This window comes from Haliaeetus albicilla, chromosome 11 (genome assembly GCF_947461875.1).
Source record: "Haliaeetus albicilla chromosome 11, bHalAlb1.1, whole genome shotgun sequence".
NCBI lineage: Eukaryota > Metazoa > Chordata > Aves > Accipitriformes > Accipitridae > Haliaeetus > Haliaeetus albicilla.
In genome coordinates this window covers 32396020-32411149 of record NC_091493.1, presented here as the reverse complement: position 1 = coordinate 32411149, position 15130 = coordinate 32396020, and the positions used below count along the sequence as shown (strand labels likewise).

Genomic DNA, 15130 nt, shown 5'->3' with positions numbered 1-15130 from the left:
ACACAACAGGTATGTTTAAGCATCTCTGGCAGAGAATCGTGTAAGAAGCTTTTGCTTGGCTAAAAAATGGTGCTGTCAGCTAATGCTGTTGTTATGAGAGAGAGTGAATTCAATTTTTATACACAATGTCTGAGCAAGTGGACATTGCTTGTGGAGGCTGCAGCTGCTGGCATCACAGGAAGCCCAGGGGGGCTGCACCATGATTTGGGTGACTATATTTCTAGTGCTCACAGATACAATCTTCTTTTCCCCTGCTTAGGATGGATTTTGTGGAATACATTATCTTCCTGACATTCCTGGATAACCTTCTTCTGATTGGGTCCTTATTGAAGTCATACTGCCATGCTTTTATTGAGAAATGCCTGTCATACAGCTGAAGATTCTAGGCATGGACACAACACATATGAACGTGTGTTACTTCTCATTTCTTCTAAGATTCTGTGCCGTGGAATATCTAGTCTTAAGTCTTCCTTCAGATCAAATGTAATTTCACAGTGTTTTTTGTGGTATGCTTTTCTTTAGATCTTAAGTGCATATAGGAACTGTACTGCTCACTGCCTTTTAACCAGTACACTGCACTTTCCTCCTCCTCCTCTTCGTTATCCTGCCACAACTAGATGTGTGGATGTGCAAGGAATGTGAGTAGGGAAGAATTGGGGTTATATGACAGAAAGAAAGCACAAGAAAGCTCAGGGTCAAGGGATACAGTCTGTTAGACCACCAGGTATGAAGCCAGAGGGAACCGTGGTGGGAAGCATTGCACAAAACTTGGGGAAGGGTTTTCAGATTTTTGGTACGTGTGCTCTGGCATATGGCTGTGGACCACTAGTCTTACCTCATGGCCCTTTTATTTGCAGCATGTGCTGGTTATAGGTTAGGCTGATGCAGATTGTGCTTAGTGTGATACTGAGATCCTGCCTGCATATATGTGTGCTGATGACATTCAGCCAAAGGCTTTAATGTGCCTCATGCAGGCCTGAGATCATAAATGGCTTTTATTTGTAGAATTTGGATGAACAAATGGTCTTTTCTTAGCCCAGCCCAGCCTCATTTGCTTTCTATTTTAGGACATAATGATAATTGCTAGCTTTTCATGTATATACCCAACTGTTTTGCCAGAGTTAAAATCAGGTTTAGTTAAAAGCCATCTCAGCCTAATAAGACAGTACTGGGCTATTAGTTTACTTTGATTGTAGACATTCAACATATCTGTGATAGTAGCAGAATGGAAATAATGATGTTAATTTACTCTTGCAAAATACCTCAAGGAACCCAGAAAGAGTAAGTAAATGTCGTTGTTGCTATAGAATAATAAAAGCATGTTGTCACACATGAGCACAAGAGTAAGTGCGGCAATACCACCTTTGGCTTAGAAAGAAGCAATTAAACAGGTAGAGATACTTCATGGATCCCTACTTCCTCCACATAACTAGTTTTGGCACCAACAGAGATGAAGATACTGGACTAGGTAGACTTTTTGTGTAAGACAATTTTTCTATTCTGACTGCTTCAGAAATTCAGTTAGAAGCAAAATTAAGTGCTTTAAAAATCTCTTTCTTGGTTCCATATCTGAGAAATTTCAGCTTCATGGAAGCTTCTTGGATAAAGCTGAAAAAAGGATAGAAAATACAGCAGCTTTTTTTAGGATTAATGCAGTAGGGAATAAATCACAGTTTGGCAGGACCCCAGGTCAGGAATGTGGAAGCTGGCACACTACGGAGAAGCAGTAGTGCTAGGAAGCTGAGAAATGGGTGCTGTTTAAAACTGCAGTTCAGCACCCACTGAGACTGGAGGAAAGATCCCATTTGTTGTCACAATCGAAAGGCAAATTGCATGGTTTCAGATTTAGCATAAGAAAACTGATAAGAAATAAGAGAACAGGCTGAAAGGGACCTCAAGAGATGATCTATCCTCCCAAAACCAAAGGCAAGATCAGCATACCAAAGCCATCCTCACAGATGTTTGCTTGTCCCCTCCTCAGCCCCGTGCTGGAAATTCCAGAGCCTCCCTTGGTGACCTGTTCCAGCCTTTGCTGTCATTACAGAGTGGCATGGAGCCCTGAGCTGGCACAGAAGAGCTGAGAGATCCGTTACATGGTGTCAGTCTTTGTCATTTCGTGATTTCAATTTGTAACATTTGTCCTCTAGAGCAAAGTCCTGGTATTAGGACATCTCAGTATTGCTTTTCAAGTCCAAGTCATGTCAGCAGTCTGTGACTTGCATTTTATCACAAGATACCATGGTGCTTAGTGCCCCCCCCCCCTTTTTTTTTTTCTTTTAAGGGATTTGAGAAGAAGAACGCTGACAGAAAGAGGGATGTGCTGCAAATAGTGACCTGGATAGCAGGAATGCACAGCATGTATTTGGGGCTTTCTTGGCCCATTATCCAGGAAACAAAAGTCAGGCCCTTTAGTGTCAAAAGGAGTGACTCTCCTCTCATTATCAGTTGTGATAAAGAACTTGGACTTGCCCTTTTGCAAGGTGTGATGTTGCCTGGGCTGTAAACCCACAAGGAGATGAAGGTTTTCAGGCTGTACCTGTTCAGTCGGCTTGAGCAGTGCAGCCAGGATGATCTTTTTCCTGGTGCCTGGGCTTTAACTGCTGAGATTGCTCTGTTCCTGTTGGTCTCCCTTTGTTGCTATTTGTTGATGTTTCAGGACTGTGGAGAGGATGTTGCATTGACCAAAGGAACACCGAGTTTGGGGATAATAAAATACGGAAAATGCTTTGTTCCAGGCTGTCTCCTCTGTGGTTTCCATGTGTGCCTTGGCTGATGGGCATTCCCTTTCTGCTTCACTCGTCTTCCAGGCCTTCCCTTCCCTCAGTCCCTCTGTTCCCTGAGGCTGGGCACAGAAGCTGTAGCACAACCCTTGCAGTTCAGTGCTGTCTGCCGCATCAGTCCCTTCAGATCTTACCATGTGCTGAATTGCCCCTTACTGGGAAATCTCTTTGAGTATTTTATGTTTGAATGGAGAGGAATGGGAGCTTGGGGCTGAGCCAAAGATTTCTTATGTGACATGAGACATTGTGGCATCCTCTGGGACAGAGGGCATTCAGTGCTCCTGGCTTCAGGTTTGCATTCTGCCATCAAAGAGCCTTTCAGAATCGCAGCGAAAAGTGAGTGTCGACTACCAAGATAGTACCAAAATCCCTGAGCGAGAGTCCTTATGCCGATTAGAGTCCATGAGAACTACAGTTTACCATACCTGCAGGTGGAAGACAATATGCCCTGCCACACAGCCTTCACTGCTGTCGTACTGCTGTCACCCGTGCCTTGGGCTCTCCCTGAAAAAAGGTCTCTCCTCCTGTTCCTGGCTGAGATGTGCCACCGCCCCTGAGCTGGGTGGACACATTGGGCTTTGCTGCCACCCAACGGGGAAGTGCAGCATCCTGATGATGCTCACTCAGGCCTCCTATATTTAGTTTCATGTAAGCAGTCAAGATCTTGCTAACAGCAAAACTAGAAATAACACTGATTACTTTAGAAGACAGCAACTTTTTGCAGTGATGATTTCTGTAGCTCGTTCCTAAAAAAAATCTGAAGTTTGTACAGAGCTTGCCCGGCAGTCTTTGAATCATAAGCAGCATGAAAAACCGAAGAGGTATTTTCCGTCTTCTACTGAGTGTGTATAGGATGCCGAAGACCGAATCTTTGTACAGGACCTGGGAAGTGTTTGAGGAAAGGAAGATGTACCTTTTTCATTGCTGTGCAATTCTCTCCTTTGGTTATCAAGCGTTGCAGTGGGTGTGTGGTTAATGAGGGTTAATGAACCAAGTAACTGACAACAAATGCATTTGTTTGTTTATTTGCAGATTGTGCTGGCTGTGGAAGAGACATAAAAAATGGACAAGCATTGCTAGCTCTGGATAAGCAGTGGCACCTTGGGTGCTTTAAGTGCAAGGCCTGCGGGAAGGTCCTAACTGGGGAATACATCAGCAAGTAAGTAACCTCTGCATCTCTTCTGCACTCTTGGCATGAGTTCTTGTTGCCAATGAAGAAGAACTTGCAGCAAAGTTCACCTTTCAAAATCGAGTTTTCACCACCTTTCCGTATACACCAAAATCTTTGTTTCCAGTGAGACCTGAGTTGGGAAAGAGAAGTAAACTGAAAAGTGCAACTGAAAGGTGGTGTTTACTGATAGTAGTCTATATTTAATACCAATATGGAAGAGGATATATCTCCAGGTTCCCACAAAGGATTAGGTGAATTCCTGCATGTGTTTTCTGTGTTAGCCACATAAAGCTTTGTGTCATTTTGCCTTCCAATGTGTGATTTTGAGGAAAAAAAGTAGGAATTGACCTGGCACTGTGTTTCTTATCTCTATATAAGAAACTAATGAAGAGGGTTTTGAGGGGAAGGAAGTGTAGAGGAAGAGAATGGGGAAAAGTGGTGTAATGATAGAGGGAATGAAGATACAGTCTCTGTTTCCCCCCTTCAGGTATATAACAAAGACAAAAAATAGGGTAACAATGTATGTTTCACAAACCTGTCATTAAGGGTGTCGTGGTTTAACCCCAGCCAGCAACTAAGCACCACGCAGCCGCTCACTCACTCCCCCCCCATCCAGTGGGATGGGGGAGAAAATCAGGAAAAGAAGTAAAACTCCTGGGTTGAGATAAGAAGGATTTAATAGAACAGAAAAGAAGAAACTAATAATGATAATGATAACACTAATAAAATGACAACAGTAGTAATAAAAGGATTGAAATGTACAAATGATGCGCAGGGCAATTGCTCACCACCCGCCGACCGACACCCAGCCAGTCCCCGAGAGGCGAATCCCTGCCCCCCCACTTCCCAGTTCCTAAACTAGATGGGACGTCCCATGGTATGGAATACACTGTTGGCCAGTTTGGGTCAGGTGCCCTGGCTGGGCATGAGAAGCTGAAAAATCCTTGACTCTAGTCTAAACACTACTGAGCAACAACTGAAAACATCAGTGTTATCAACATTCTTCACATACTGAACTCAAAACATAGCACTGTACCAGCTACTAGGAAGACAGTTAACTACATCCCAGCTGAAACCAGGACAAAGGGTTGTATAATATCGAATAAAAAGTAGCATCTGTAATTTCTCAAAAGAAGTTCAGTGCCTGAGAAATACTCCTAAGATGACTAGTGTTTCCACTTTTACTCTGTTCCTTGTTCATACTAAAACACTATATAACCTTAAAAAAAAAAGTGACTGCTTATACTCTTGAAGACTACCAAAGAATTTTTTGCTGAAGTGAACAAAAACTACCTGCCTATGATAAAGACTCTGATCTCTCATCCCCATAGACATAGTTTCACTGATTCCCTAGAATTGCACTGCCTGTAGGCGTAGAGAGTCTGTTCTAAAGAATGAGATTTACTTCAGTGGTTTGTACTGGATGCCTTTTCTTGATGGGAATTTAATGAGAATATGAATTTTTTTCTTCTACTACAAAATATTTCTCTTGAATTCTCTCCCATTTGCCTATTCCTGTGTGTAGGAGTTCCAGACTGAAGACAAGGGAAGAGTGTAAGTCATGCTGTAACCTGTTTATTAAAAGGTGGTTTGTAATTCGTGGATTTTCTTTTTCAGAGATGGTGCTCCTTATTGTGAAAAGGACTATCAAGTTCTTTTTGGAGTCAAATGTGAAGCATGTCACCAGTTCATTACTGGGAAAGTCCTAGAGGTAGGTGTTTTGTAAGCTAGAGTTTAGGAATTGGGCCATGCCCCGTTATGTCCTCATGCAACTGCAGAGAATACAAAAATTCACATAAGAAAGTTTTCTCTGCTGATTTTAGAGTGAAGTTGCTAATTTTCAGAAATACTTTCAGTGTTTTAGCTTTGCAGTCATCAGGAAAACTGTGATAGGGAATTAATTGCACTAGTTTCTATGGATCTGTGGTTTCTATGTTTCTCTTTTAATGGTGATATGCAAAGTCTATTGCACTGCTTATTCTGTGTCAGATGTGATATATTTATAGAGGTAATCTGAGTATTGGAATCACCTTTGGCAACCATAAGTTTGCCAAAACTAACACCGTGAGATTTCTCTTCTTAAATGAGGCCAGATGATCTGAATGATGCTGAGAAGGTGAGAAGGAGAAATGTGCTGGAGTGGTAAATTATATGTTCAGAAACAAGAAGGCAGAAAACATCTGAACCATCTCTTTTGTTGACTCTTAGTTGGAGTCCTCAGCGTTCTCATTGAAACTGACCAAATCTTTATAGAGATGTGTATCTTTTGTTGTCACTACTGGTCTCCATCTCCTATGTCTGTCATGAGTCCCCTTTGAGCTGAAATCCTTGAACTATGCGTGGATCCCTCTATGTCATCATTGAAATGTTTAAGGGGCAAAAATGCAGAGGACCTTCCTTGTCACACTGTCATTGAGATATGAGAAGCAAAACTGTTAACTCACTTCCTTGTAGGAAACTCTGTTCAATGGAAAGAACCTAAGCTTTGAGCCCAGGTCTGGAGCTGGGCTGTGTGGCTTGACTCCAGCTTTAGTGATTTTTAATACTCCACTTTTCCTGGGAAAAAAAGCCTTTACATAATATAGTTTGTGGAAGAAATGGGGAACCACAAAGGACTTTGGTTACAGGTGTATTTTGTGAAGAAGAAACTGGATGTACTGTATGTTTTACAGTGAATAACAGAAATAAACCTGAAAGTGTTATGGAAATAAAAGTAGCTGGAATTTGCTAGTGAATGTGTATTACAGGTTCTCTTCTTTGTGTCCCATCTGCTACAGATATAAGACTATGTCAGCAGTCATATGAGAAGTTTCAGGTTTGACATAAAGTGGTAACAGCTTGTGGTTTTAGTTCTGGAGGTTTCTCTGGCTCAGTATTCAGAATATTAACCAGGATGGTAGCCATCAAATGAGGGACTCGGAACGCATGTGGACACCTGGTGCATTTGTCACTGCATCTACTGGGAGGAAGTACAATTTTTTAATTAGCCAGGCTCTTAGTCTGCCTCCTTTGCAATGTGTATCTAGTTCCTTTGGAAACCCACATAGATAATTAGTGAGAACAGTCTGAGTTTTTCCTTGAGGAGGAAGGCTGTGTCCCTGGCTTTAATCTAGTGGTCTGCTACCATCTGCTTACCTATTCCTATCTACTGATGAGTTTTTCAGTTTAGTACTATGTATTGGTGGCACTGTAGTTGCATTCCAGTGCAGGAAGCACTGGAGGAGAGAAGTAATTGGATTTCTGAGATTGGGAAGCATAAAATAATTCTAAAATTATTTTAGATGCACATGATAGGTGCTCTAACCTACAAGCAATGCAACCTATTCAGAGGCATGGAGATGAAAATTATAAAAAAGAAGGTTATTGGAGTCTGTGGAGAGCTGGGAAGAAATAAGGTATTCTTATTTGGAGCCTTTTGTGTAGTGGATGTGAATATAGCAAGGCTGCACTCATGTTATTCTTCCTAGCATCAGTGAGAAAGAAAACTAGCTTTTTGAGAGGATCATGATCTGTATCCTTTCAGAACTGAGTAACTTAAGACTAAGGAAAGATTAGTTCAATTAAACTAGGACTTAGCTGTCCATCATAATCTAAGCTAAAGCTCATGTTATCAGAGACATTGTGTCCTGGGCAGAACCCTGATGCAGTCATTTTGGCCCCAAGGCTGCTTTCTCACTCCGTAGTTCTTGCTCTTCTGATGGCTATTTATTATCAGAAGAAGAGGAACATTTTGCTGCAGCAATGAAACATGTCCATCCTCTTGCAAGGATCCACCTCTTCTTAAGAGTCAAAATCAGGTATAAAAGATAAAGATTTTTCCATTTGACCTAGCCCCTGCAGAATCAGAATATGCTGATGAATTAGAAACAGACCCTATGAATGATCTTATCAATATATGGAAATATTAAGCATGCTAAGTTCTGGGTAAGACTAGAAGTTTTGCTTGAGTATTTGTGGCTCTCATTGATAATGAGAGGCACAACCCATAATAATACAGTAGAGGGCAGCAGTAGTTCTCAATATGTAACTAAGACCAAACTCCTCTAAAGCCTGTGGAAGTTGAATTACTCATACAGTGCAACTCTTGAAGACTGACTGCTATCTGAAAGGTGTAGATTGGACAAGTCCTTAGAAACTTTCACTGAAAAAATAAGTACTGTGTAGTCAGGGAAGCCATTCAAACATTGGCTTAACTGCATTACAGTATGTATTAGCAGCCTGGATAGTATATGAATAGAGTTCTCCAGGTATCATCTGGGAATGCAGATGCAAGAGAGACATTCAAGCACTTTCTGTCATTAAGTGGTGCTTGAAAAGATTAGAAGATACAGGTGAGCAGCTAACATTCAATAATCAGAGCAATTTATCAGAACCGTGGGCTCATCCTAGAAACCTTTTACATTGTCAGAGATGCACAGTTCCAAAGGGGCAGTACTAATGCCTCTAAATTAGACTAAAGGAACTAATAAGTCAAAACTTAGGATGAGAAAATCATGTGTCAGCATGTGTGTTCCCTTTGGGCAGAAAAAGTAGTCTAAAGGATGGGGTCAGAGCATGACATAAATTCTCTGGTAATAATGGAGGTGAGAGATTGGAAGCAGCCACAGTGCCATGGAAAATAATTCATAAAGCAGGATGCCACAGTTCAGGGAGGGCTGCAGACCTATTTGAGACAGGACAATTAACAATCTCCTTATCTTGTACATGAAATCACCCACAGCCTTCCAGTACACCTGAAGTTTTAATTTAGATGAAGCTTGAAATTCTCACAGGAGGATTACTGTCTTCCGTTTTTGTTTTCTTTGGCAACATTTCTTTGGAAAATTTGGGTATTTTTGATGATCTGTTTCATGTGGGTCATCTCTTGTCCTGCTGCCTCTCTTGGGAAGGAAACTACATTCTTGGTGTGAAGCAGCACAATTATAGGAACTGTCTAGGTAGAGGTTATGGCATCACTGACTAGCCCAAGTTATCCTTACTGACAACCAGTGGGAGAGAAAACAAAACACTTTGTACTTTGCCTTTGTTAATAAAAATGGTAGTAGTAAATTCACTGATCAGTATCTTTCATTTTATTTGTCAGTAAAATAATTTGTTATGTCAGGAGCAGAGTGTACTATTTCATCGTCTTCATCCAAAGAAATGATTAAAAGAGATTGGAGGGAAGTATATAGTACATTGTATACAAACACTTTCTTCTAATGGATCAGAAGCGATGAGCAGCATGCCATTGTAGTGCTGCTTTATTTTCTGCTTATTGTTATTACATCTGGGACAGTCTAAAGAAAAACTGAAAAACTGAAGGGAAGTGAAAGCATGAAAGTTAGCTTTGGGTTCACAGAGGCTGGTGGTATCTATTTTTCCAATAAAAGATAATTTTTTTTATTTAAAGAGAGATTCTTTGCAACATTGCAGGCTTTCAGCTCCTGCTCACTTTTGTCCCTCAGTGTGGCTTAGCACCTCTGAAAAATCAGGTTTTCAGTCTTCTGCAGTGAGCAGCCAGCAAGAGAGACAACCACTCCTGATGTGGACCTGAGTCTTCATCTCAGAAGCAGCTATGCTGTGCCCCTGGTAGGCACCCTCAGCAAAGCCTGTCAGAAAGGCCAAGTTTGAGATTCAAGCCTTGAGAGGATGGACTCCCTCCAACCATTCTGTAGAGGTGATCCCTCCCCTTTGCTCAGTTAGGAAATGCATTACTCAAAAAACAGTACTCATTTTGCTAATATCCACTTATCATGGAAGAATGCTCTTTTTTCTAGGCCATAGATCTAACAACTTTCAGTAGCCCTGAAAATATGGAAGAAAAATACCATGTGCATTTAAGTCAGTTCAAATATTTCTCATGTATTATTTGACACAGAACTTTGTGACAAATAGTCACAGATAATAGATGAGTGCATGCTAACACAATAAATGTGGTATTATGCAATATGAAATAGATACTGCAACTTTCTTGAGGATACCAAATACTTTAATACTCGAGTGTTTCAGGAAATGTTGTCAAGGCAACAGAGATCAGTGTTCTTCCTTGGGTTTCTCCAGCAGATAGGAATCTTTATTTATGAAAAATTACCCATTTTCCATTAACTCTGGTGAAAACGTTTTTATCGGGCAATAACGGCATAGTGAGAGTGAGGACTTTTACATAGACTTTCCACTAAGCTATTGTTTTCATAGCTTCAAGGCTTGCCTATTGAAAGTGCCCATCTGATCCTAATCCTGCAAGTTTCTGTGTTGACATGTGTAACTCCACAAATCTAAGTAAACTTCAGCATATATTTAGCTATTTGAAAGATGCTGGCCTAAATAATTTTTGTCTAATGTGGTTATCATACACAATATAACTATTCCTCCAAGGCTTAATTCAAAATATGTTAAATCAATGAGAAGCTTTCCATTGACTTCAGAGAATGGTGGCTCGTGCCTACATCTGTGTATTTCGTCTTTGCTTATCTCAAGTGGTTTACAAAACTTCTATTAGTATTCTTTTAGTTCTGCAGAAAGAAGACATTAGGGTAGAAACAGGTGGATATTTTCAATGAAATCATACAGAAAGCCTGAGAATAAGATTTAGGTCTTAATGATTTTCACGTTTTTTGGCTGTTACTGGTATGAACAGGATTTGATCTCGTGACCTAGAGATAGAGATGTATATATCTGTTATCAAATTCCTCAACCATCTTGCTACGCTACCCATTTATGTTTATACTATTTGCTTAATATTCATTTGCAAATAAAAAGCCATTGTGTGGTTTCTCCTGACTGTGCATAGCTCAAGTTCCTGTTCTAATGGGCTGCTGCCTGCTCTGTGTTTGTTTCCTGTGCACTGTTGAAACTTGCACCCCACCTTGTAAGCAGTGGCATAACGCCATTTTAACAGATGGACCTGAAAAGAGAAATGCCAGAGCACCAGAAGGCTCCCTTGACTTCAGCCTGCAAGGTCAAGTTCTAAATGTGTTTTTGATATTGTAATTTATGCTGAGCTTCCCCTGATTTTAAAGAGGAGTAGTAATTTAAGATGTGGTATCTAATGTGAAGGAGATTCAGTACTTGTAGATACTGTTACTGTAATGTGCCAGCATTTTAAGGTGTCTCATCTGTGCTGCAACTAACTCTGAAAGATTTCAATTTTGAGACACCTTGACTTCTGAAGTTAGAAATAAATAACAATAATTAGGAGAGGGGGGGGACAGGACAGGGATGACATGACCAAACAAACAGTAAAAGCTGCTATGGTTGTGTAAAGAAACTGTATCCATATTTAAGAGGCAAAGAATGTGAGCCAGAAGAGCCTGTAAGTTTCTTCAGGTATTGTTTTCAGAGCTAGATTTAGAAACCTGTGCTGTCAGGGGTTCAGAGAAGTTTCTGCTGATTCTTTACATGTAAATGAGTCTAGACTGTTTTAAATAAATAAATAACAAATAGATGACAGAACATGGCTGGTTCCCATACTGTAAATTATTTATTCGAACAATGCCTGTTTATGTTGTTCAAGGATATGCCTTCTGCCAACACTTACCCATGCAAGCAACTTTGCTCATGTGAGTATTAGTATTCGGATGCTTCGGTTGATTGACTTTCAGGGAAGCTCAGTAGCCTACACGTTTAAGTAATTTATTTTAAGGAGATTTAGGCTCATAGCTTACATGAAAACATCACCATTCTCTGCAAAGATCCATGCAGTACAGAGTTTAGTTAGGTACTTCAGTACATTCATGCATCTGGTCCTGTGTTTTAATAACAGTACGCTTTCTAGATTGAGGAACCATGTAGAGAATCTCTTAAAACAGCCAGAGATTTCTTTCAATTCCATTCAGAAATGTTAAATGAAAGGCTAACACATATTCTTCTGCTGAACAAAATACTTAGCAAGGCTGTTTTCATAGTAGTTATGCAGGAAGTATCACAAAATGTGTCATTTACTGGATTTTAATGATGGAGCCTGTACTGGTAGTACAGGTTGAGGTGATGTAAAAATTCAAACACTTTTATAAATGAAGCAATTGAGCTGAACAAAGACTGATGATATGATGGATCCAAATGCGTTTGGTTTTGGTAGTATGTTAAAGTTGTGGTAAAATAATATCCCTGAAGAATGTATTACCATTTTGTTTTCATAGCACTTGGTGTCTACTGGTTTGGGTGTCTCACAGGCTTGGGAGAGTCTTTGCTCTTAACCATTGTCATCTTCACACACCATAAAAATGCAGGGGGAAAGGCTATGGAGCAAATGAGAAGAAGCAGTGGAGTTTAGTGCATGCTCTGTTAGTTCTGTGATTTGCTTTGTGTTTAATTTTACTGCTGTTAGAATAAATGAGAAAAATGAACATGTTGTTTGAATGTCCCAGGTAAGTGATAAGAAAAAGCAGAAGCACATGATGTCATTGTTTGCCCTCTTAGTCAGATAGATATATACAGGCAGACCACAGCACCTTTTTCATTATGGAAAATACCTGTTGAGAGATCAGATAGGGCCAGTGCACAGGGCCCACTGTAAATTCATCAAATGTTCATAGAGTGTGTCTGAAGCGTAATCTCACCCAAAATGTGCAAATAGGAGAAAGGGATACATGTACCAGTGTGGGAAGTGGCTCCAGCACTCTGCCTGCATTAGTCTGAATTGGACTAGAATACAATCTCAGTGTAACTAAGTGCTTGTGACAAAACTAGACTAACACCCTGGAGGCTGTATAAATTCTTCAGAAGCCATGGAAGTAATAACTTCCAGAGAAAGAGAGCACTAATTTCATACTCAGGAGACACCTCTCCCCAAGGGAAAAATGTTCTGAGTTGTGTCAATGTCAAATAGTGACACACGAGTGATGAGAAATGGTCCTGCCCCTGCCTGGGCCGGTATTCATCCCCCTTTTCCTTTTTCAGAATGGGTTGGCCGAGTTACTGCCGGAGTTGGTTTAATGTGCAGGGAGGATTATTTGCTTGGTTTGGTGGGTGTGTGCAGGAGAGTGCGTGAGTGCGAGCAGAGGAGGAGTGAGACTCAGGGCTGGGTGCAGTTACAGGCACTTCACTGTGGGCTGGTTCAGTGAGAACACGAGCAGTCTGCACATCGCTTCTGGTAGTGCTCAAATTTGAACAGAGGTGGAGGGAGTCTGCCCGTTGGGCTGAGGAGGGAATGGACTTAGACTGAAGAATTATTATCAGAAGGTAAACCCTTTCCTGTGAAACTAGATCTGAACTGGAAGGAGTCATGGCTTGCTTTGGGGGGGGAGAGGGGAGGTGCAACTTTGTGATGTAACTGAATAGCTTTCCAGTGGTATCATAATAGGGTACTTGTACTTTTGTTCCTGTGCACCAGAAGGATTTTTTTAAAAGGCTGTGTGTAATTCTGTGGTTTAGATAAGGGGAGTACAGATAACATGTTTCTAAACTGCCAGGAAGAGAGGAGAATGGCGCAGAGCTTGGGCTGTTTCTGATTGCAACTGATTGCTGGTGTATGGAGGAACAATACAATTCTTCATCTCAAATAATTCTAGATATAGTTTTGTTGGCTCTTTTGATCACTTCTGGACATTTGTCGCATAGAAATAAGGTTAGAGTTTGTTTCCAGTTTCCCTGCCTTTTTGCTGAGAAACATGCTTTATCGGTTATGTAGAAAGCTGATTTTTTTTTTCCTCCTAATGTGGGGTTTGTTTGCATAAAAATGGGGAAATGAAAAGTTTAATAATAACTCAGGATATGGGTAAATGGTTCAGACAGATTGTCTATGTAGCTGAGTAGCAGCATAGATTTAACTTAATTTAGACTACTCTTCCCTGATGAAAAATATGCTAGTATAATTGCCTGGAACACCACACCTTGCACAGAGTCAAAAATCTAGAATAAATAGATTTCCAGAAAAAATAACGTACATTGCTTCATGTAAAAATCTTTCTAACAGGATTTTGGTGATTGCACGTGCCGCCTCCCCCCCCACCCCACCCCCTCCCCCCCAAGATTGAATTTGGCAAGAGGGATATCTGTAGTTGGGAAAGACTTGACATATAAAGATGACAAAAGAGTATCTGAAGTTGACAGAGCCCTAACAGAAGTTCAGTTGCTATGGCAGCATAATCACAAGGCATTAACTTCTCAGCAGTGGTTTGGAAACCATCCTTCGGTCAATTTGAACATCAATAGGAAGGGAAGGAATGTTAAGAGGATGTAGGGATGGTGAATAAGAAAAGCAAGTTGTAACAAGTAATTTAAAAAATAACCAATTAAAGCTTCCTTATTGCCACAAAGGGATTTGCGAAATCTTGCAGGTGCTTATAAGAATATGGCTTATCTGTATAAATTGCTTTTGTGAGTAGGTGCTGCTGATTAGGATCTATATTGCCTAGCACAGCATCTTTAGCCTGTACCTTTTTGATTTAGTTAAATATACTCTAGTGTGTTTCTTGCACTAAGTATTACTGAAAAACTTTAGCAGGCTGATCAAAATACTTTAAAATGACATTTCAGTAGAGTCATTTATATTAGTATAAAGTTTCTTGCCACCACCAGCAGCCCTTGTGATATATAGCCATTGCATGTATGCCAGTAACACACAACAGATACTTAAGTAGCTTTTTTATGTCTTAGAGGTGCATGTAACACACGCCAGTTTTTAGTAGAGGAGTACCTTACCTGCACGACTCTATCTTTCTTGTTACATAGCTGTATTAAGAACTCAGTTGCATGGTTGTCACTGCCAAACATGTCTTGTTCTCTTCTTGGAACAGTCTGCTTTAGGGAAAACTTGCATTGTGCTAGTGCTACCTGCCACAATCCCTCACAACAGCGATATAAAATTAATAGTGATCCCTGCATCAAAGTACTTACACTGAAAATAAAAGTTCCTCGGTGTCAAAGTCTCACTGTCAGTTGGGATGTAATGATAGGGGAATGTGAGAATGCACTCTGTAGCAATGTGGAATTATTTCAGCCAGTTATTTTTTGTTTCTCCCAGACCAAGATCACAATGAAAAATGGATTAAGTTGTGAAATACTTTTTTGCAGGATTGTGATCTTTCATTTTTAAGTCCTGCTTTAAGTTCTCCTATCAGTGGAAAGCTTGCCACTGACTTCTAGAAGAGCAGGATAGGACTTAGACCTGTCACCCGTAAAAAGTAATTGTTGGGAAGAATGCAGGAATAACATGTTTGAAACTTGAGAAGTGGAGAAGAACCTGTTGGGGCAAGTC

General features: G+C 40.5%; 1 protein-coding gene across 13 annotated transcripts in view; it reads left to right on the top strand.

Moving 5' to 3' along the window:
* The window catches only part of ABLIM1 (actin binding LIM protein 1), a 209877-nt gene that overhangs the window by 123774 nt on the left and 70973 nt on the right, over positions 1-15130 (top strand). For all 13 annotated transcript variants that reach the window (XM_069797057.1, XM_069797056.1, XM_069797055.1 and 10 more), the window contains 2 exons: positions 3813-3939; positions 5569-5662. In XM_069797057.1, coding sequence (XP_069653158.1) covers positions 3813-3939; positions 5569-5662 — 221 coding nt within the window. The remainder of the gene's footprint in view (positions 1-3812; positions 3940-5568; positions 5663-15130) is intronic.